General features: G+C 43.3%; 1 protein-coding gene across 1 annotated transcript; it reads left to right on the plus strand.

Moving 5' to 3' along the window:
• Positions 1 to 3,387: 3,387 nt before the first annotated feature.
• Positions 3,388 to 22,662, plus strand: LOC112215942 (choline/ethanolaminephosphotransferase 1). The gene is made up of 9 exons (XM_024375454.2): positions 3,388 to 3,653; positions 4,261 to 4,794; positions 10,845 to 10,992; positions 11,437 to 11,578; positions 13,454 to 13,538; positions 14,016 to 14,147; positions 14,550 to 14,708; positions 15,116 to 15,241; positions 19,577 to 22,662. The coding sequence occupies exons 2-9, from the start codon at positions 4,375 to 4,377 to the stop codon at positions 19,823 to 19,825; spliced, it is 1,461 nt and encodes a 486-aa protein (XP_024231222.2). The 5' UTR covers positions 3,388 to 3,653; positions 4,261 to 4,374; the 3' UTR covers positions 19,826 to 22,662.
• Positions 22,663 to 22,818: the final 156 nt, after the last annotated feature.

The raw sequence follows: 22,818 nt of genomic DNA on the forward strand, positions 1-22,818 counted from the left end.
GTTTAGGGGCAGCCCTTGAGCCCGACAGGAAGCGCAATTCTTCTCCATGCAATCAGTGACCTACATTCATAAGATAATAAGCATAGGCCTACGAGGCTACTTCATTGAAAGTGTAGCCTACATAAAACACTGTGCCATTACACACACATTTGTAAGTTAACCTTTCATTTCGATATACATTATATATACAAAAGTATGTGGACACCCCTTCAAATTAGTGGATTCGGCTATTTCAGCCACACCTGTTGCTGACAGATGTATAAAATCCAGCACACATCCATGTAATCTCTACAGACAAACATTGGCAATGGAATGGTCTTACTGAAGAGCTCAGTGACTTTCAAATTGGCACGTCATAGGATGACAAATGTCCAACAAGTCAGTTCTTCAAATGTATGCCTTGTAAGAGCTGCCCTGGTCAACTGTAAGTGGTGTTATTGTCAAGTGGAAATGTCTAAGAGCAACAACGGCTCAGCCGCAAAGTAGTAGGCCACACAAGCTCACAGAAAAGGACCACCAGGTGCTGAAGCACGTAGCATGTAAAAAGGGTCTGTCCTCGGTTGCAACACTCACTACCGAGTTCCAAACTGCCTCTGGAAGCAACGTCTGCAAAATAACTGTTCAACGGAAGCTTCATGAAATGGGTTTCCATGGCCGAGCAACAGCACACAAGCCTAAGATCACTATGCACAATGCCAAGCATCAGCTGGAGTGGTGTAATGCTCGCTGCCATTGGACTCTGGAGCAGTGGAAACGCGTTCTCTGGAGTGAATAATCATGCTTCACCATCTGTCAGTCCAAATGACGAATCTGGGTTTGGCAGATACCAGGAGAACACTACCTGCACCAATGCATAGTGCCAACTGTAAAGTTGGGTGGAGGAAGAATAATGGTCTGGGCCTGTTTTTCATGGTTCGGGGTTAAAAAAATCAAATAAAAAAACACCTTTATTTAACCAGGTAGGCCAGTTGAGAACAAGTTCTCATTTACAACTGCAACCTGGCCAAGATAAAGCAAAGCTGTGTGACAAAAACAACAACACAGAGTAACACATAAATAAACATACAGTCAATAACACAATAGACAAATCTATGTACAGTGTGTGCAAATGTAGAAGAGTAGGGAGATAAGGAAATAAATAGGCCATAGAGGTGAAATAATTACTATTTAGTATTAACACTGGATGTGCAGATGATGTAGAGACACTGGGGTGCAAAAGAGCAAGAGGGTAAGTAATAATATGGGGATGCGGTAGTTGGGTGTGCTATTTACAGATTGGCTGTGCACAGGTACAGTGATCAGTAAGCTGCTCTGACAGCTGATGCTTCAATTTAGAGAGGGAGATATAAGACTCCAGCTCCAGTGATTTTTGCAATTCGTTCCAGTCATTGGCAGCAGAGAACTGGAAGGAAAGGCGGCCAAAGGAAGTGTTGGCTTTGGGGATGACCAGTGAAATGCTGGAGGGTGGGTGTTTCTATGGTGACCAGTAAGATGAGATAAGGCAGGGCTTATCTAGCAAAGATAATGACCTGGAGCCAGTGGGTCTGGCGACGAATGTGTTGTGAGGGCCAGCCAACGAGAGCATACAGGTCGCAGTGGTGGGTAGTATATGAGGCTTTGGTGACAAAACGGATGGCACTGTGATAGACTACATCCAGTTTGCTGAGTAGAGTGTTGGAGGCTATTTTGTAAATGACATCGAAAAAGTCAAGGAATGGTAGGATAGTCAGTTTTACGAGGGTATGTTTGTCAGCATGAGTGAAGGAGGCTTTGTTGTGAAATAGGATGCTGATTCTAGATTTAATTTGGGATTGGAGATGCTTAATGTGAGTCTGGAAGAAGAGTTTACATTCTAACTAGACACCTAGGCATTTGTAGTAGTCCACATATTCTAAGTCAGAACTGTCCAGAGTAGTGATGCTTGTTGGGTTGGAGGGTGTGGGCAGCAATCGGTTGAAGAGCATGCACTTAGTTTTACTAGCATGTAAAAGCAGTTGGAGGCCACAGAAGGAGTCTTGTATTGCGTTGAAGCTTGTTTGGAGGTTTGTTAGTGTAACGGATGTGAAACAGCTAGCTTAGTTAGCGGTGCCCGCTAAATAGCGTTTCAATCGGTGATGTCACTTGCTCTAAGACCTTGAAGTAGTGGTTCCCCTTGCTCTCCAAGGGCTGCGGCTTTTGTGGAGCGATGGGTAACGATGCTTCGTGGGTGACTGTTGTTGATGTGTGCAGAGGGTCCCTGGTTCGAGCCCGGGTATGGGCGAGGGAACGGTCTAAAGTTATACTGTTACATTGATGCTGTTGACCCGGATCACTGGTTGCTGCGGAAAAGGAGGAAGGTCAAAAGGGGGGTGAGTGTAACGGATGTGAAACGGCTAGCTTAGTTAGCGGTGCGCGCTAAATAGCGTTTCAATCGGTGACGTCACTTGCTCTAAGACCTTGAAGTAGTGGTTCCCCTTGCTCTGCAAGGGCCACGGCTTTTGTGGAGCGATGGGTAACGATGCTTTGTGGGTGACTGTTGTTGATGTGTGCAGAGGGTCCCTGGTTCGAGCCCGGGTATGGGCGAGGGGACGGCTTAAAGTTATACTGTTACATTAGCACAGTGTCCAAGGAAGGGGTAGGCCCCTATGAAGGGAAATCTTAACGCTACAGCATAAAATTACATTCGAGACGATTCTGTGCTTCCAACTTTGTAGCAACAGTTTGGGAAGGCCCTTTCCTGTTTTAGCATGACAATGCCCCTGTACAGCAAGCAAGGTCCATACAGAAATTATTTGTTGAGATCGGTGTGGAAGAACTTGACTGGCCTGCACAGAGCCCTGACCTCAACCCCATCGAACACCTTTGGGATTAATTGGAATGGCGACTGATAGTCAAGGCCTAATCCCCCAACATCAGTGCCCGACCTCACTAATGCTTTTGTGGCTGAATGGAAGTAAGCCCCCACAGTAATGTTCCAACATCTAGTGGAAAGCCTTCCCAGAAGAGTGGAGGCTGTTATAGCAGCAAAGGTGGGACCAACTCCATATTAATAGCCATGATTTTGGAATGAGATGTTTGACAAGGAGGGGTCCACATACTTTTGGTCATGTAGTGTATCTATACAAAGATGTTGTGTCTCAATCCAAAAGCAAAAGCAATTTGGATTAAGGTACAAAGTAGTTGACTTTGGGTATTTCAAAATAAGAGTCCATAATACCACAAGGCCTTCATTTGACATACCACTGTTCATTCCATTTACAGTTCATTTAAGTTATTTTGATATAAAACTAATGCAATGGTTTATTAATATATTATTGTAATATATTGTATGTCATACTAAATGATCATAAAAAGATATTGAATGCAGTCAAGGAGCCGGTCTTTTTAAATTGTGCGACGGAAGTGGGAAATCCCTACGCCTGCCTGTCAAAAATATTTCCGCTCTTTCTCAAAGCCGCGGTCGAGTTTCGTGATATTCACCTGCATCAGCTGATCCTAGTCTTCCCGAAAACGGTTCTAACTCGTTGGGAACTAGACTGCTGTCGCTGCTCTATGCACTTGTTAGCTACATATAAGCTGACAGAAGAGGCCGAGGTTGCCGTAGTGTAGTAGGCACTAGCTGTTAGCCAGACAACCGTAGAGGCCACCGCTTCCGTGTAACGGAATCAAGCTAGGTAAGAGATTTCCGAAGGACAACTGCATGTCAACTCAGCTCTTTATAACATTATTGTGTTGACAACCTATGTTAAATTTTATACATATGGTAATATGATAAAAATATATGTTGTGACAGTTGCCTTTAGTTAGCTACAGATAATATTGATAGATAGATAGCTAGCTTAGCAAGGGAACGTTAGCTAGCCAGCCAGTTGATTTTGTTGGTAGCTAGCTAACGACGTTACCTAACAAGTATTGTAGGGCAACATGACATGAACCTCCTAACTAATTATTCAACATTGTTTTTTAAAATGTATTTTTCGTAGACATGATTTGGTTATTATTCACTATGAGTAAGCATACAAATATCTACCCAAGGTATATACCCTTGTAATTCAATGCTTTAACTATGCAAGTCTTGCATTTATTTATTTATTTTGTCTCACTGACTGCTGTTTGCAGTATTAGCAGAATCTATCAGGAACATATGATAAGCATGTATGGTTGATGAGTTCCTGTTTTACCAGCCCTCCCACTGCAGCTTGTGCTCAGTGTGCTGCCACAGTCAAATTATGCTTAACATTACGGTCAAATAAAAGATAAATATTTCTTTCTCCTCATTAGGCTTAAACCCAGTAAAACGGTTGTGGCCCCACTGTGGATTCCCTGGATTGGACCGGGGCGGAGGCAGTCGTAGGCAGAGCAGGTGCCACGTGAAGTGCGGTTTCGACTTCCCCTATGAGTAGCAGCACCGGTCAGAGAGCACCACGGACCCGGGCGGCGAAGGCAAGCCAGGGGGCAGGGGGGACAACGACATGGACCCCTCAGGACCAGAGTGTGGACCCTTCATACAGGCCTACTACCACTGCAGGTCCAACTACAGCCTGCAGTGGTGGGGGGAGTTCCTGTGTCCTGAGTAAGCTCATCCAACTGCCAGCTCCGCCACTGTCGCGCCACCAGCTGAAGAAGTTAGAGGAGCACAGATACAGCAGTGCAGGTCGCTCACTTCTGGAGCCCTTCATGCAGCACTACTGGGAGTGGCTAGTGGCATGTGTGCCAGCATGGATAGCCCCCAACCTTATCACTATTGTGGGCCTGGCCATCAACATTCTCACCACATTGGTGCTGGTGTACTACTGCCCCACTGCCACTGAACAGGTAGGTCTATGCAGGGGCACGCTTTGCTTTTCCTTTCTCTTGGTCACTGTGGCCAGGCTTGCACAATGCTCCATGTCATGTATGCTTGTTTTGCTGCAGTACGTGGAGGATGCCTTACAGGGCTCTTGGGGACAGGCACCCCGTGTCCCCGTCCTCAGGTTTCACATCTAGCCTCAGGCCCCTTCTCCCGCCTCCCGAGCCGTAGAGGGTAGGAATAGGCATTTAGAATGGTCTCCATCAGACTAGCTTACTCAAGCTGGCTTAATTGTGAATCGATTAGAATCGGATGTGGGTTGTTATGTATTTTTTAGCTACACAGTCGCATGGTCTTTAGTATTTGAGTCATATACATACATACAGTACATTCAGAAATTATTCAGACCCCTTGACCTTTTCCACATGATGTTTCGTTACAGCCTTATTCTAAAAGGGATTAAATCTACACACAATACCCCATAATGACAAAGCAAAAACAGGTTAAAATACATTTTTGCTAATTTATAATATACTGAAATATCACATTTTACATTTTACATTTTACATAAGTATTCAGACCCTTTACTCAGTAGTTTGTTGAAGAACCTTTGGCAGCGATTTATCGCCTCGAGTCTTCTCGGGTATGATGCTACAAGCTTGGCACCTGTATTTTGGGAGTTTCTCCCATTCTTCTCTGCAGATCCTCTCAAGTTCTGTTAGGTTGTACTCTCTGTACTTTGCTCTGCTCATCTTTGCCTTGATCCTGACTAGTCTCCCAGTCCCTGCCACTGAAAAACATCCCCTCAGCATGATGCTAGCACCACCATACTTCACCGTAGGCATAGTGCCAAGTCTGACGTGACGCTTGGCATTCAGGCCAAAGAGTTGAATCTTGGTTTCATCAGACCAGAGAATATTGTTTCTCATGGTCTGAGAGTCTTTAGGTACTGTATGGCAAACACCAAGCGGACTGCCATGTGCTTTTTACTGAGGAGTGGCTTCCGTCTAGCCACTCTACCATAAAGGCCTGATTGGTTGAGTGCTGCAGACATGGTTGTCCTTCTGGAAGATTCTCCACAGAGGAACTGTAGAGCTCTGTCAGAGTGACCATCGGGTTCTTGACCACTTTCCTGACCAAGGCCCTTCTCCCCCGATTGCTGTTTGGCTGGGCGGCCAGCTCTAGGAAGCGTCTTGGTGCTTCAAAACTTCTTCCATTTAAGAAGGATGGAGGCCACCGTGTTCTTCGGGACCTTCAATGCTGCAGAAATATTTTGGTACCTTTCCCCAGATCTGTGCCTCAACACAATCCTGTCTCGACGCTCTACGGTCAATTCCTTCGACTTCATGGCTTGGTTTTAGTTCTGACATACACTGTCAACTGTGGGACCATATATATAGACAGGTATGTGCCTTTCCAAATCATGTCCAATAAATCTTATGTACCACAGGTGGACTCCAAGTTGTAGAAACATCTCAAGGATGATCAATGGAAACAGGATGCACCTGAACTCAATTTTGAGTCTCATAGCAAAGGGTCTGAATACTTCCGTAAATAAGGTGTGTGTATATATATATTTTTTTAAATAATTGTGCAACGTTTCTGAAAACCTGGTTTTGCTTTGTCATTATGGGTATTGTGTGTAGATTGCTGAGGATTCAAAAAAATAAACAAAACTTTTTTTTCTTTTTTTTAGAATAGAGCTGCAACAAAATGTGGAAAGTCAAGGGGTCTGAATACTGTCAGAAGGCACTGTATGCCATTTATCAGACACTTTCATCCAAAGCAACTTAGTCATGAGTGGAGATTTTTCATAATGGTGGCCCCATTGGGAATCGAACCCAAAACACTTTCTCTACTGACTGAGCCACACAGGATCAGTGGAGAAATCAAGTTCATGGGTTTGTTTTGATCGTCTAAAGCTTTGGAGCTGGAGGCTTGACTGTAATATAGGCAAGGTTGTTAAGTTATCTTGTTTCTGAAAATGAGATCACTTGAGGATATTGTTTAATCTGCAACTGACTCAACCTCCCCTCCATAGTGTTACATTTCTTAGTCTACTGTATGTTGCGTCCAAATATTATCAGCTACAGTTTGTTATCAGGGAAGCTTGCACAACGGATACTAGATCCCTCCATGTATTCCTCCTCCCACGGCTAGTTAAGGGGCAGCTGTTCAAACAAACTGGCACTCTTAGTCTGATATTAAACACACTTTTGTCAATACTGTATGCTGACACATGGGAAGGTTTCGGTTACTTTCAACCCAATCAGTTGAAAAATATTTTTAATGGATCTGTTGTTGTCAGGGGTTAAATTGGGCCGGGTCAAATGAAAGCCTGGTGGCTTTCAAATTGTTGCCATTTAATTTTCCTCAGCCAACAACACAAATAAGCAAAGGCAAAATCAGACGACCCCATCTTGGAATAGTTTACCTTTTCAATTGGCCAGCTTGTCACATTCTATGCGAGAAGTTTCTCTCCGGAGCTTTCAAACAGTGAGTGCTGCACAGCGCATAGGGAGAGAAACATGCATGCCCAGTTATTGCACAACATTGTTAATGCAGTCATAAGAGAACACACCTTCTGATAGCAGTTTTGATGGCCACTGTATGACCTGAGAACTTTCTAGTGTTACTACACTTTTCTTTCTCAAATCCCCAACATTTGTGAACTGCAGCTTTTCAGAACTAGAGTTTTAACAGCGTCAGCGCTTGCCAATGTCGTTTTAATGCATAGGGTAGACTGGGGCTAAATGTAACACAAGTCAGGTGCAACTGGTAGGCCTACATTAAAGTAACTGTACAGGGAAAATGTCATATTCTGGTAACTCCTTCCCAGGTAATGTTGTCAACTCATCCTATACTTGTATTTGTGGCCAAAGCATACATTGGGGAAAAAACACAACTCAAACAGACCCGGGACACACTTTTCACAGCATTCCACCTGGTGGGAGGTACTATACATCATGGTGGGCTTAGATTTCAGTGCGCGTACGGGGGCACACAGTATCGAGTCCGAACCGAGTACTCGCTCATGTCCGGATTGTGGAATTTAGTCAAATATATCCAATTTTCTCTGAAGATTTACCTCGGTGTTTTAGCTTCTTGTGGTCAATTTGCAGTTTTGTAGTTATGTTTGCAGTTATATTTGTAGTTATGTTCTATATCGTGGAGCTTCGGCCCATAGGGGAGCTCTGCTCCTAGTTGTTTACCCCACTGCCTAGGCAGTGAATAGCCTGAGAGAGAACTATGCACACACCTGCAGCCAATGGGAGTACAGGTGTCCCTATATAAGGGGATGCTTCCCCTCAGTCAGCCTCCCATTATTTTCAGCGACTTGGACTAGACTGAAGAAGCCGAGAAGGGAAGATAAGTCTTAGGACGAACCCGCCGTCGATATCCAAGTGTTCGACGTCGTCCCTCTAGAATGAGCATTCCAGATTTTCCACCTAACTCAGAAGCTCTTGAGCTCAGTGTCGCTGCCCCACCATGGCGGCTGTGGACTCACACGACTTGTGTTTCGTGTGTCTAGGATCACAGCACTCTGGGGGCGGCCTCACAGACCCCCGGAATGCACAAGCTGCGTCCTCCTATCTTTTAAAGGAGAGGAAACAGTGATGGGTGTTCTTTAGGGAGGATATCCCTCGAGGACGCCATGTCTGTGCTAGCCTCAGGTTCTGAGGCATCATATGATGATGCAACCTCTAGAGAAGACGAGGATATTGGGAAGTGTGTGGATGTTTCTCCGGAACAGTCTAACCCACTGACTGATTTTGATCATAAAAAAACAGAACTCCCTATGGAGAGTGCAAGGATGAGACGGGCTCTGAATTTTCAGCAGCCCTCTCCTATGCAACCGCCTCTTTGCGCTCTGATTTTCCAGGGCTCGTTGAGCGGGCTGTGAGTCGGCTTGAGATCATGCTGCCCTCCAACCCGGAAGTGGACATGATGTAGGGCAGCCCCTACTCTCTAACAAGAAGGGTGGCGGTGCCACTGGCACCAGCTATGCCCTTGCTCTGAAAATATGTGGATGGTTCATGGGGGTCACCTTTTGAGGGTGAGAGTGCCGGTAAAAGCTAACACCCCATTCACCAGAGGGATTGCAGATGGCCCCAGGGGATCCCCAGGCTCGGGCACACCATGGCTGCGTACCTCGTCCTGGTTAGAGCTCCTGGCAGTCATCCAAAAAGCCCACTCTACCTACTACAAAGGACAGGCTCACAGCTCAGCTGGTAGAGAAGTCCTTTGCATTAGGTGTCCAGGCTGTAGCAGCAGTGAACAATATTGCCAACAATATCCTGGCAGCCTCTCTATCCCGTCTCACCACGGACAAGACTGAGCTGTCATGAGAGGAGATAGGAGCCGTACTTCATCTCACCCAGGAGTCGGCTGTGTATGCGGGGAGGTCGGGAAACGACACCTTTGGCTGTCTCTGACGGCCATGAAGGAATCTGACAAAGCCACCCTGTTGAACGCCCCCATCTAACAGCGGCCTCTTTGGAGCCGGCGTCAAAGAGGCAACAACGCGTTTCGGAAAGCTGGAGGAGGGGAGGGAACAACTATCTAGATACCTGCCATTGGCAGGAGGATCTAGATCGCTTTCCAGAGAGCCACCTAGTTTCACCGTCTCCAGTAGATCCTGGTCTATGGCCAGACGGATAGCCCGAGGAACAGCAGCATCCAGCTCACCGAGAGTGGGCCTTTCCACTCCCGCAGCGCAAGAGAGAGCAGCTGCTTCACCGGCGAGAGAGGTGGTCATGACGTCACCCTGGCGACAACCTAAGGGCAGCCAGAAGCGACCATGACAGGATGAGGGGGAGAAGAGAGGGAAGAGCGCAACGCTCTGTTCAACAGCGCCTACTACCCCCCCCGCTCCCCTGCAAAGAGATGGGGGAGCCAACGTGTTTGTTGAATAAAGACTAGATTCCAATTGTATTTGTCACGAGAACCTCTTTTCCATAACAAACCAGAGATCGTTCAGGTTCTCTCTCTCCACTCTGTGTGTAGTACAGCCCACCATGGGTGCGTAGCTGAGCACACACATGAGGACGCTATGAATGGCAATGATAAGAGGGAAGCAAAGCGGACACTCTTGATGAGCCGCCATGCTATACCTCATAAAAACCCTAGACCCCAGACTCCTAGGAGTAATGTGGCTCAGGGTTTAAAGAACAGCCTGTGTACACAACCCCGTGTTGGGTTGATGACTCAATCGCTGTTGGAGACTGCGCACTAACTCAGACAATAGCCTCAGTGCAGTTCAGACCCGTGCTGCGTTCACGGAGTGCTGGAACCACAAGGTTACAAGTGTAACCGTGTTGTCGCTCCCTTTTCTCACAGAACGCGCTAGATATTTCCTCCCCCCTGGTATTACAAAACTATTATACCAATTGTTTAATATTGAAGTATCATCTATCTGCTTGTACAGATTAGTATGGCTCATATTGTGTTTTATCTGCCCACTAGTCATTGGCAATGCCTTTAGACTGAGTAGGGCGGATTGGACTGAGGACGCAGTATATTGGGACAGTGTGTTACAGTACTGCGGGACTTAGTCGCAGCCATGGCTGAGCCCGACCTTTTCATTAAGTGGGAAGTGTTAGGCTCGGCAGGAGTACATTTTGGAGCGTTGTGCTCCGCCTTAAACCGCTAGGAGCGGCGCTCCCCTTTGGGGCGGGTTCCACGATATAGAACAATAGTTACCAGAGTTGTAACTCCAGTTCTATGAGTGGAGCGGAGCCCCATGGGACTTATTTCTAGAGGGGGAAATTATATTTTAGATGTCAGTATAATTTTATTTTAATTCATTTTGGAGTAGAATGTCCTTTTTAAAAAGTCACCTGAACTGACCTGTCTTTCTCACAAAAATGAAAAGCTCCACCCCCCCGGGTGTGGCTATGAACTAGTAGGGACTTCCCAATTCCAATTTGACCTATGGATTGGACATAACATCCTATAACCCAAACATAGAAATTGTGTTCATAAAGGCCGAAACCCATACTTTTCTGTGGAAGTCGAGGAGCACTAGTAGACCGTCTATTGTAAATGTTGAATGTTTGTTCCCTTTACCTTTCAGGCACCGCTGTGGGTGTACCTGTCTTGTGCAGTGGGCCTCTTCATCTACCAATCACTGGACGCCATCGATGGGAAACAGGCACGGCGCACCAATAGCAGCACCCCACTGGGAGAGCTCTTTGACCATGGCTGTGACTCCCTTTCAACAGGTGTGTGTGTGTTGGAGCGTGTGTATACCGTCTCAAACTACCATAAACAACACACTCACAGGCTACAAATTACATGGAAGACTGACACAACAAATATGCACTTAAAGACAGACACAATATACCCATAAATGTACACAACACACTTACAGATGTAAACAACATTAATGATTTAAGACTGAGAAACATCATGTTGTGTATTTGAACTTTCTCTCTATCACTCTCTCTCTCCCTCTCTCTCCCTCTTTTGCATGCATTGATGTCACTGGTACTAATATTTTTTTCATTTCCACACACAATTAAGACAAAGTGAGGAATCAGAATATACCTGCCTCTTTAACTCTTACTTTCTATCACCCACCTACTCTCTTTCTCTATGTCTCTGTCTCTCTCTCATATTCTCTGTCTCTCTCTCATTCTCTGTCTGACTTCTCTCCCCTCTCTTAGTGTTTGTGGTCTTGGGCACCTGTATCGCCGTCCAACTTGGAACTAACCCTGACTGGATGTTCTTCTGCTGCTTCGCCGGCATGTTCATGTTCTACTGTGCTCACTGGCAGACCTACGTGTCAGGAACCCTGCGCTTTGGCATGTGAGTGGGTGTGCACCCCCATCTGAGCTTTCCTTTAAACTACAGTCTAGTCAAGAGTTTAGACACACCTACTCATTCAAGGGTTTTTCTTTATTTAAAAAAAACTATTTTCTACATTTTAGAATAATGGTGAAGACATAACTATGAAATAACACATATGGAATCATGTAGTAACCAAAAAAATGTAAACAAATCAAGATATATTTGAGATTCTTCAAAGTAGGCACACTTTGCCTTGATGACAGCTTTGCACACTCTTGGTATTCTCTCAATCTGCTTCACCTGGAATGCTTTTCCAACCGTCTTGAAGGACTTCACACATATGCTGAGCACTTGTTAGCTGCCTTTCCTTCACTCTGTGGTTCAACTCATTCCAAACTATCTCAATTGGGTTGAGGCCAGGTCATCTGATGCAGCACTCCATCACTCTCCTTCTTGGTCAAATAGCCCTTACACAGCCTGGAGGTCATTGTCCTGTTGATAAACAGATGACAGTCCCACTAAGCGCAAACCAGATGGGATTGCATATCGCTGCAGAATGCTGGTTGTGTGCCTTGAATTATAAATAAATCACAGACCGTGTAACCAGCAAAGCACTCCCACATCATCACTCCTCCTCCATGCTTCACGGTGGGAACCACACATGCGAAGATCATCCATCCGTTCACCTGCTCTGCATCTCACATAGACACGCCGGTTGGAACCAAAAATCTCACATTTGGACTCATCAGACCAAATGACAGATTTCCAAGTCTCTTCTTATTATTGATGTCCTTTTAGTAGGGGTTTCTTTGCAGCAATTCAACCATGAAGGCCTAATTCACACAGTCTCCTCTGAACAGTTGATGTTGACATGTCTGTTGCTTGAACTCTGTGAAGCATTTATTTGGGCTGCAATTTCTGAGGCTGGTAACTCTAATGAACTTATCCTCTGCAGCAGAGGTAACTCTGGGTCTTCCTTTCCTGTGGCGGTCCTCATGAGAGCCTGATTCGTCATAAGGCTTGATGGTTTTTGCGACTGTACTTGAAGAAACTTTCAAAGTTCTCGACATTTTCTCGATTGACTGACCTTCATGTCTTAAAGTAATGATGGACTGTCATTTCTCCTTGCTTATTTGAGCTGTTATAATATGGACTTGGTCTTTTACCAAATAGGGCCATCTTCTGTATACCACCCCTACCTTGTCACAACTGATTGGCTCAAACGCATTAAGAAGGAAAGAAATTCCACAAATGAACTTTTAACAAGGCACACCTGTTAATTGAAATGTGTTCCAGGTGACTACCTCATGAAACTGGTTGAGAGAATTCCACGAGTGTGCAAAGCTGTGATCAAGGCAAAGGGTGGCTACTTTGAAGAATCTCAAATATGAAATATATATTTTTTTTGTGATTACTACATGATTCCATATGTGTTATTTCATAGTTTTGATGTCTTCACTATTATTCTACAATGTAAAAAATAAAGAAAAACCCTTGAATGAATAGGTGTTCTAAAACTTTTGACCGGGTGTGTATCAACATTTGCTTATCTGTTTGGCTTTTGGGAACCGCCACAACAAGGACAAGGGACAAATGTCCTGGGAGTATGGTTGATTTGATATGATGTAAGCCCTTGACAGAGTAAGTAAGAGGTATAGGTTGTCCGCCAGAAAAAAACCTTATCAGATCAGGTTCCTCTCAGCCTTTTGAGGGACATGTTCTCTACATCCCCCCCCACACACACTCACAACTAACCCACAACCCAGAGGAATGGATGGTGTTTGTGCAGGACCTGCTAGGGGGTGCTATGTGCATGTTGATTTTGATAACTGTGTGAAATGTGAAATCACTTAACCGTTTGCATATGATTCCTCTGTCTCTTTGCCTGTGCAGCATTGATGTGACTGAAGTGCAATTCTTCATTATAATCATGTATTTGCTGGCTGCCATCGGAGGACCAGCTTTTTGGCAGTTCTTGGTAATTAATTTAACCCATTTGATTCACCAAATTATGGCCTGTTCCTACTGCTTGGAAATGAAAGAAATGACCTTAATGCTAATTGTTACATGCATTGTAGTTTGATGCATTTTCTATCCTTTTTGTCCTGGTATTGAATCTAGTGTAATACACTGTTATACATGCAGTTAAACATTTATAGCCTCAAGAATGTCAAGACTTTTGAAAGTAATGTAGGGAAGTTATAGCATGTTGGTTAACGTGTTAAGACTCGTGTCCTTGTTGCCGATTTTGCTGAATGCATCCTTTCCTTGTTTCCTGGAGGTAAGCACAGATCTATAAGGTATTGGATAGGTGAAAGCCCAGTTGCCGCCCTATTACTTCCACCAATCCCACCAATTGAGGTCTGTGTTTACTTTAAGGAAGGTAGGAAAGATGGATGTGTTTCTAAAATATTGAAACAGGGCTATGCTACTACTAATCCCCCCAAACACACAGATCCCTGTGGTGAACATCCAGATTAAGCTCATTCCAGCCATCCTCACTGTGGCGGGAGCCATCTTCTCCTGCACCAACTACTTCCGGGTCATATTCACGGGAGGAGTAGGAAAGAACGGATCCACCATAGCGGTGAGGATGACGTGATCCGTCCTGACTAACGAGGGTTGAATTGTATGGCTGATAAAAGATGACTTGTTGTGTGGAAGTATACAGTGCGTGGGAATTTGTCACAAAACCGTACGATTGGTTATTTCAACTTTGGTTTATAATATGATCCATATTACATATTACAATTTTGGGTGAAGTAGCCAGTCTTTTCTATTGCTTAAATACCAAAGCACTTGGCATGCTTCATTTCTAGGCCTCCATAAAATAGTGACATGGATGACTATCATGCCCGTTTCATTGATATCAGCCAAGCTACTAGTCAGAACTTTACTTTGTGGTTTATTTATCACTTTAGAGACAGATAAGGATAGTGGCATTTTCAGCTGTACAGTGATTGTGACAGCCGTGTCCCTTCTTCCTCAGGGAACGAGTGTCCTGTCGCCGTTCTTCCACATAGGGTCAGTCATCATTCTGGCCGTCATGATCTACAAGAAGTCTGCGTCCCAGCTGTTTGAGAAGCACCCCTGTCTCTATGTCCTGGCCTTTGGGTTTGTGTCGGCCAAGATCACCAACAAGCTAGTGGTGAGGAACCAGGTGACCTGGATCGTGTCCGTTAGGGCACACTGTAGCGAAGTGTTGTGTAACGGAACACAAGCGTTTTTTGATTGGACAAGTTCAGATAGTACCTCTGTTTCGCATAGATTTCTTCCATTCTGTGCCTACTGAACATGATCGTGAAACATGAAATGCTGAAAAAGCCAGTCTACATTCCAATATCCACACCCGCCACTTGTTTTGGTATAACTGTCGGCTCAAGGGTAAATTACTTTTAAGTCTGTTATAGTGCGCTGCGCTATAACGTACCTTGCATTGAATTTCAGCCCTAGTCCAATGTCTTTAACTGGACTCAATATAGTTATTTGGTCTTTACTCTATTTACTCTATTATACGTTGCCGATTCTCTCGTTTTTTGTTTGTTTGTTTTACAGGTAGCTCATATGACAAAAAGTGAGATGTATCTCCATGACTTGGCTTACCTGGGGCCAGGGCTGCTGTTCTTGGACCAGTATTTTAACAGCTTCATAGACGAGTACTTGGTCCTCTGGGTGGCACTGGTAAGTCACCATAGCCCTTAATAGCTTCATCCATGTGCACGTATAGTACCAGTCAAAAGTTTGGACACCTACTCATTCAAGTTTTCATTTATTTGTACTATTTTCTACATTATAGAATAATAGTGAAGACTACCTCGTGAAGCTGGTTGAGAGAATGCCAAGATTGTGCAAAGCTGTCATCAAGGCAAAGGGTGGCTGCTTTGAAGAATCTCAAATATATAAAATATATTTTGATTTGTTTAACCTTTTTTGGTTACTACACGATTCCATATGTGTAATTTCATAGTTTTGATGTCTTCACTATTATTCTACAATATAGTAAAAAATAAAAACCCTTGAAAGAGTAGGTGTGTCCAAGCCTTTGACTGGCACTGTACGTGCCAAGTAGGGGTGTGATTGTTTAAACGTTTAAACAACATTTTATCGTTAATGTTAAGAAAAAACTGTGTTTTCGCCACAGAATTTAAATCACAGTGCAGTTATCACAAAACTAACACTAACAGGTCCCGATCATCATCAAGGGAAAAATGTAACAAATAGGCCTACCTAACGCATCAATGCTGTAACTTTATTAAGGGGGATATGCATCTTTCAAATTATTTGCCTCGGATATGAAGTGCTCTGCACGTCATCATTGTTAACAGTTAGGGTTTAAAAAACACTCAATACAGAAATTGCTGCAGTTGATATGCAGTCATTGTCAATGGCCTACTTGAGTTGAGGTCATTTCCTAAATGAAAGACTGCAAGCTTCATTTGAGCCGCGACTCGCGCTACTGAAAATGTTGCCTCGTTCTCGTCAATATCACTGTTCACCATTTACTCCATTTTCTAAATGGGACACTATAGCAGTTCGCAAAAAAAACAGAAAATAAACGAGACAAATGTATTATTCCTAAACTGTAGCTCATAGTTGGAACACGTTTCCCTACTTTAATCAACCAGTCCGTTTTTAATTTGTGATGAGGCTGTCATGATTTAGCAAGGAATGTAGCTTGTTTACAGTGTTGTTTGTGCCCATCGGCCCATCAGTTGGATACATTTTTATAGGCACTAATTTCTATAGGCCTAATGGGAGCTTGTGGTCGCGGCACCCGTGTGTGTGTGTGTGTGTGTGTGTGTGTGTGTGTGTGTGTGTGTGTGTGTGTGTGTGTGTGTGTGTGTGTGTGTGTGTGTGTGTGTGTGTGTGTGTGGAGGGAGCGGTCGGATCGGAATTGGGGTGAGAAACGCGTAACGGAGGTAAAGGAGAAGAACTGTGATAACTTGGCTAGGTTTATTTTTTTTGTTGCGAGTCGCTAATGTATGTAACAAATGGAAAGAACACTAGAGTGAATTAAATGCTTTTCTTCGGGACAAAATTTCACCTGCCTGGAGGACGGGTGCAATTGTGGCCCATAATTCGGCGTGTTTCTGCATGTTGGCATTCCTGCATCTGCAGGAGCCCTTCATACTTTTATTGATCCATTTTTAAGCCGGTACACAGGCGGGAGGCAAGGGTGCTCCTGTACAGTAGGTGGCGGTAATGCACCATAACGTTGGATATCAACCAACAGAAGAAGAGGCAGGGGTGACAACGGTAGCTAGCTTGCTAGGACAACGGTCGGGTTCTGTTAATGAGGGCAGTTGTAAGGCAGTCGTTTAATACACTGGATGCTAGCTAGTTAGCAAGCTAGGACTCCAGTACATGGTGGGTGGGATAGGTAGCTAGCTATTTTGCCATGAGGCTGAGTGAAAATGTTGCTGTATTTAGAGCGCAGAGATTCTTGAAAGACGGGACAATCTCAACTTTTTCCCCACAAATATTTGTCTTACTAACTAGAATGACACTCTATGGAAAGATGAGACTCGCAACATGTAAAGTGTTGGTCCTATGTTTCATGAGCTGAAATAAAAGATCCCATAAACTTTTCATATGCACAAAATGCTTTTTTCTCATCCCTGTTAGTGAGCTTTTTTGTCACACAACACAATGCCACAGATGTCTCAAGTTTTGAGAGAGTGCAATTAACATGCTGACTGCAGGAATGCCCACTGTTGCCAGAGAATTGAACGTTCATTTCTCTACCATAAGCCCAGGACCTCCACATCCGGCTTTTTCACCTGTGGGTCTGACAGCTGAGGAAACTATGGGTTTGCACAACTGAAGAATTTCTGCACAAACTGTCAGAAACCGTCTCGGAGCTCATCTGTGTGCTTGTAGTTCTCACCAGGGTCTTGACCTGACTGCAGTTTGGCGTCGTAACGGACTTCAGTGGGCAAATGCTCTTCGATGGCCACTGGCATCTTGAAAAAGTGTGCTCTTCACGGATTAATTCCGGTTTCAACTATACCGGGCAGACATTGTGTATGACGTTGTGTGTGTGAGTGGTTTGCTGATGTCAAAGTTGTGAACAGAGTGCCCAATGGTGGAGTTATGGTATGGGAAAACATAAGCTATGGACAACGAACATAATTGCCTTTTATCGATGGAAATTGTAATGCATAGAGATACCGATTCTCATGCCATTCAACCGACGCCATCACCTCATGTTTCAACATGATAAACGGTTGTCATGGCCACATGTCGCAAAGATCTGTACACAAATCCTGGAAGCTGAACATTTCCCAGTTCTTCAATGGCCTGCATACTCACCAGACATGTCACCCATTGAGCATGTTTGGGATGCTCTGGATCGACATGTACGACAGCAGGTTCCAGTTCCCGCCAATATCCAGCAACTTCGCACAGCCATTGAAGAGGAGTGGAACAACATTCCACAGGCCATATCAACAGCCTGATCAATTCTAAGCGAAGGAGATGTCGCACTGCATGAGGCAAATAGTTGTCACACCAGATACGGAAAGGTTTCTGGATCCATGCCCCTACTTTTCTTTTTCAAGGTATCTAAAGATACAAATCTGTATTCCCAGCCATGTGAAATCCATAGATTAGGGCCTAATGAATTTCTGTCAATTGACTGATTTTCTTATAGGAACTTTAACTCAGCAAAATCATTTAAATTGTTGCATGTTGTGTTCATATTTTTGTTTAGTGTAGATATAGGTACAGACACATCAACATTATTCCTTATTATTTATTTTTGACTGTCACCATTTATGATTGTGTTATTCAATGTGTTTCTATGGGCTATAGTAGTAAAGGCCAAATTAAATATTTGATCAAATAATATAAAACATGTTTGGGGGGAATACCTACAGGGGTCCTAAAATTCAAAATCAAATAGCTAAAGGATGGATCCATGGTATGAACATCTTAAAACAATTCCATATCTTAGCTTAGTATAATATTTGATTAATCAAATATGTTATGCAAATCTCAACTTATTTTTGTTTTGTCTTGTCTTCTATTAAATGTTCCAGAGCTAATTTCTTTAGACTTTCACTTCTCTGGAAACAACTTTGATGGACATTCCTGTAGTCAGTATTTCAATTGCACACTCCATCAACTAGAGACATCTGTGGCATTGTGTTGTGTGATACAAGTGCACATTTTAGTGGCCTTTTATTGTCCCCAACACAGGGTGCACCTGTGTAATGATCATGCTGTTTTAATCAGCTTCTTGATATGGCACACCTGTCAGGTGGATGGATTATCTTGGCAAAGGAGAAATGCTCACTAACAGGAACAAGAGAAAGCTTTTTGTGTGTATAGGAACATTTCTGGGATCTTTTATTTCAGCTCATGACACATGGGACCAATACTTTACATGGTGCGTTTATATTTTTGTTCAGTAGCTAGGAAGACTCCGGTACATAGCAGGGGAGGTGGGAGTGACACCGTGCATTTATATTTTTGTTCAGTAGCTTGGAAGACTGGAGTGACACCGGTAGCTAGCCAGCTAGGACACTATGTCCTTCACGCCTGAAAAACTCTGATGCTTTTATTTCCCTTAGACCCACATTTTAAATTGCATAGACAATCAGGGGTGCGTTCCTGAAGATTCAGGAATAGCCACATGCAGGAACGCCCCGCAATCACACTGTTGCCTGGCAGGTTCAAAGCAGATTCCAGAAGCCTAAGCCTACTGTAGGACTGCGAGAGAACTTCATTGCCCCCTATCGGTCATACCACACACAATAGAATTTCACGAACATGACAAGGAAATTGTCATTTTGCAGATAAACATTTGACTTCACAGACTGATTCTAGCCAAAGTAAGATGTCAAAACCCCATAGTTGAGTGGTAAAGTAGTATACCAAAGTCCATCACTGTTGTGTATATTCATGCAATTATTTTCAGGGGCAAAAGAGGATTGACATTCAACAAATTCTGTAAATAAAGAGCCTTAAATGTACTTTATTTGACATCTATTCTGTCTCTTGTTTTATCTCCAGTTCCTGTCCATCTTTGATCTAGTGCGCTACTGCGTTAGCGTCTGCAACCAGATCGCCTCTCACCTGCACATCTTCGTGTTCAAGATCAAACCCCCAACCTACGGTCCGCCTCTGCCTCCCGGTCAGGCAAAGACGTCTGGTGTAACTGGTCTGGTGACACTACTGACAGGTGGTGACACCGTCCGGCTGGAGCTGGTGGAATTACCTCAACCGCCTCCCCCTTGTCTCCACAGGGTTCCCATTGGATGAGACGAATTGGAGGCAGTCTTTCTACGAATGTATAATGCTGCGTTCACAACATCTCGTCATTTCGTAAATACCAGCATACAACTGGGAAAAATCCACATGAACGCCCCACCAACTGGTAATTACTAGTGAGAAACTATCATCCCTGTGCTCAGTTTCCCACTTGCACCTCTCTGACGTCATTTGTCAACAAACAAGACAGCAAGCTTGTCGGTATTTTCAGCAGTTGTTTATGGTAAGAACAAAATACAAAATTGTTAATACAAAATTGATCTTCCTTTAGATTTAGAAAGTGAAATATGGATATACTTTTTATGGGCAAAAAATAGCGAAACAATCAGAAGCCTTCTAATAACCTCCATGTTTGATAATATTTCCCAGTTCAAAACGTGAATACACCCAACTGATAATTACTACCTTCCCACTTGGTTATGAACGCAGTATTAGCCAATTAAATTATGAATACATTGAGGGCGGGGAAAATTAGATTTATTTTAATGAAGATAATTTATTTCAGCCTGGTGTGCAATAGTGATCAGTTTTTGCAGATGTGTGGTGTAAAAGGTACCTAGCCGAACAGGAGAATGAGGAATATGTTTTCTGTTGAGGTTTAGTTTGTCATAAAAGAAGAACCTGGTTATTTGGTAACAAACTATTTGAGATTTAGAAGTTATCTAACCAAAGGTTATGGATAGGGGTTAATGTTGCTTACTATAACCATGCTACCACTATCCAAATGCACTGAAAATAAAATGTTATCCATAGGAAGGAGCAGGTTATACCTAACCAAATGATATACTTAGCTATGAGAAAAACGCTTAGTGTATTCGCGTGTTTCTGTCCGAGCAATATGACTTAAATGCCGGTCTGTTCTTTCAGTAATGGTACTTGTTCAGCACATCTACATACAATTCCCACCTGTATTCCACTCCAGAGAAAAATGCTAGTTCTCTGTTTAAGGTGTAGCACAGAGTATTTCTTTATAGTATTTCTGCATTCTGTTTGAACCATCTGAAAAGCTGTCATTAGAGATTGCGAATAGCATTGTGGAAGAACACATGGTCATGAGCGAAGACTGCCTTGCATTTCTGTTATTGATCCTATGTCATCCTTGTCCTGTATAGCCTACATCAGGGTTATTCAACTCTTACCCTATGAGGTCTAGAGCCTGCTGGTTCTCTGTTCTACCGGATAATGAATTGCAAACACCTGGTGTCCCAGGTCTAAATCAGTCTCTGATTAGAGGGAAACAATGGGGGGAAAAGCTTTGGAACTGGCTGCAAGCTCCAGGGTTGAGTTTGAGGGGCCTGCATGATCTATGACACTGAATTGTATTATGTTCAATAAGCCCCAAACAAGGGGACCATTGTCTCATCATGTTTACATGATATGGCTATTTACTTCATTTTCTCCCATGTGATTGCAGTACAAATGGACCTGCATTAATACTACTGTTTCTGAGATGGAACACAGTTCCTGCTGTATGCTTCCAGTTAACTTGTGCCATATGTGATGCAAGTCAATGGAGCACTTCTCGTTATCTGTTACATGCGTTCAGACTCTTAACCGTTAGGAATCTAGCTCATCATTATGATATTCAAGCAACAGTTATGAATACCGGTATGTGTTCTGTCCACCGCAAGTCATTTTTGTCACCATGGATGACAAAAAATATGTGTTTGGAATGTTTTAGTGATACGTGTTACTCCAACCTCCTCACACTCCTTTTACAATATTCATCTGTTTTTTCTCTTTAAAAAACAAACATTTTATATATATATATTTTTTAAAATTAATTCAACTGTGTTGCTTTTTAGTTGAGCTTTGGTTATACTGTAGCGTTGATGAAATAGGAGTCGATCAGGCTGGCACCAGTGTTAATCAGTTCCTCCAAGTGGGGATGTATATGAAAAATGCAATAGTCGGTATGCAGCAGTTGCCTTAAATGCTAAGTATTTGCATTAGATGGGAAGGTTTCAAAACTACGGCCTGAAAAGGCTAGTGTTAGACCTAAGTGTTGTGCTATAAATGCTTGATTAGTAACTGATGAATACAATGATGGGGGTGTTTAGATGTTCTCTTCTACTTCACTCCCTGATGTTACCCCTACAGCCACTCCAACTCCCCCAGAGCAACACTGGTGTCATGGCAGCTGCATCCCCATTTAGGTTTCTCTCTGTTCATAGTTAGTGAACTTTGGTCTGTTACACAATAGCCCATCAGTTATCTCTCCTGTGTGGAACAGTTCAATCCACCCATTTTGTATGGGGTCTTATCATTAACCAAGTATTTAACTATACCTGTAGGGACGCAGTACCGTCCATGGTCAAACATAAGGAATGTTTTTTTTTAAAGCAAAAATTAAGGAATGTCTACCCTACCAATTTAGCTAATATCAAACAGTGATGCACAGAGTATTAACATGTCTACCGTTTAATGTCTCTTCATAACAAGAGAAGAGCTTGTCAATGTTTGTATCCGATGCATGGGATGGGCATTACAACCCACTGTAATGTTCAGTCAATGGCCACATGGATATGTAACTGATAGTGTTCAACCAATTGAAACACCGCCTCAAGCATAACAAATTTTCCCTTGGATTGTTTATTTTCTGTGCAATGCAGAGTTTTAAGATGACTTGCAAAGGGTGCATCAGTGGTCAGTGTAAAAAAAAAAAAAAAAAAAAAAAAAAAAAAAAAAAAAAAAGCTTTTTAGTGTTTAATGATGTTCAATGGTTTTAATTTGTTGTTTGGTCAAAATTGTTACTTTTCTGTAAAAGAAAACCATTCATTTTTGAATAAACAAGCCTGTAAAATAAAGATTGCTATATTTATAACAGGGGATCTAGTCTATTGCTAGCAGCCTTTTGTGTCTATCATGACCTCTTCTTTAGTATTCTGCAATATTGTTCTCCAGTACAAATGTATTAGTGTGATGAAGATGGACAAAGTGACTAATGATCTATGTAGTCCTTTGACCTTTTGACAGACTCCGCA

This window comes from Oncorhynchus tshawytscha, linkage group LG16 (assembly GCF_018296145.1).
Source record: "Oncorhynchus tshawytscha isolate Ot180627B linkage group LG16, Otsh_v2.0, whole genome shotgun sequence".
NCBI classification, from domain to species: Eukaryota; Metazoa; Chordata; class Actinopteri; order Salmoniformes; family Salmonidae; genus Oncorhynchus; species Oncorhynchus tshawytscha.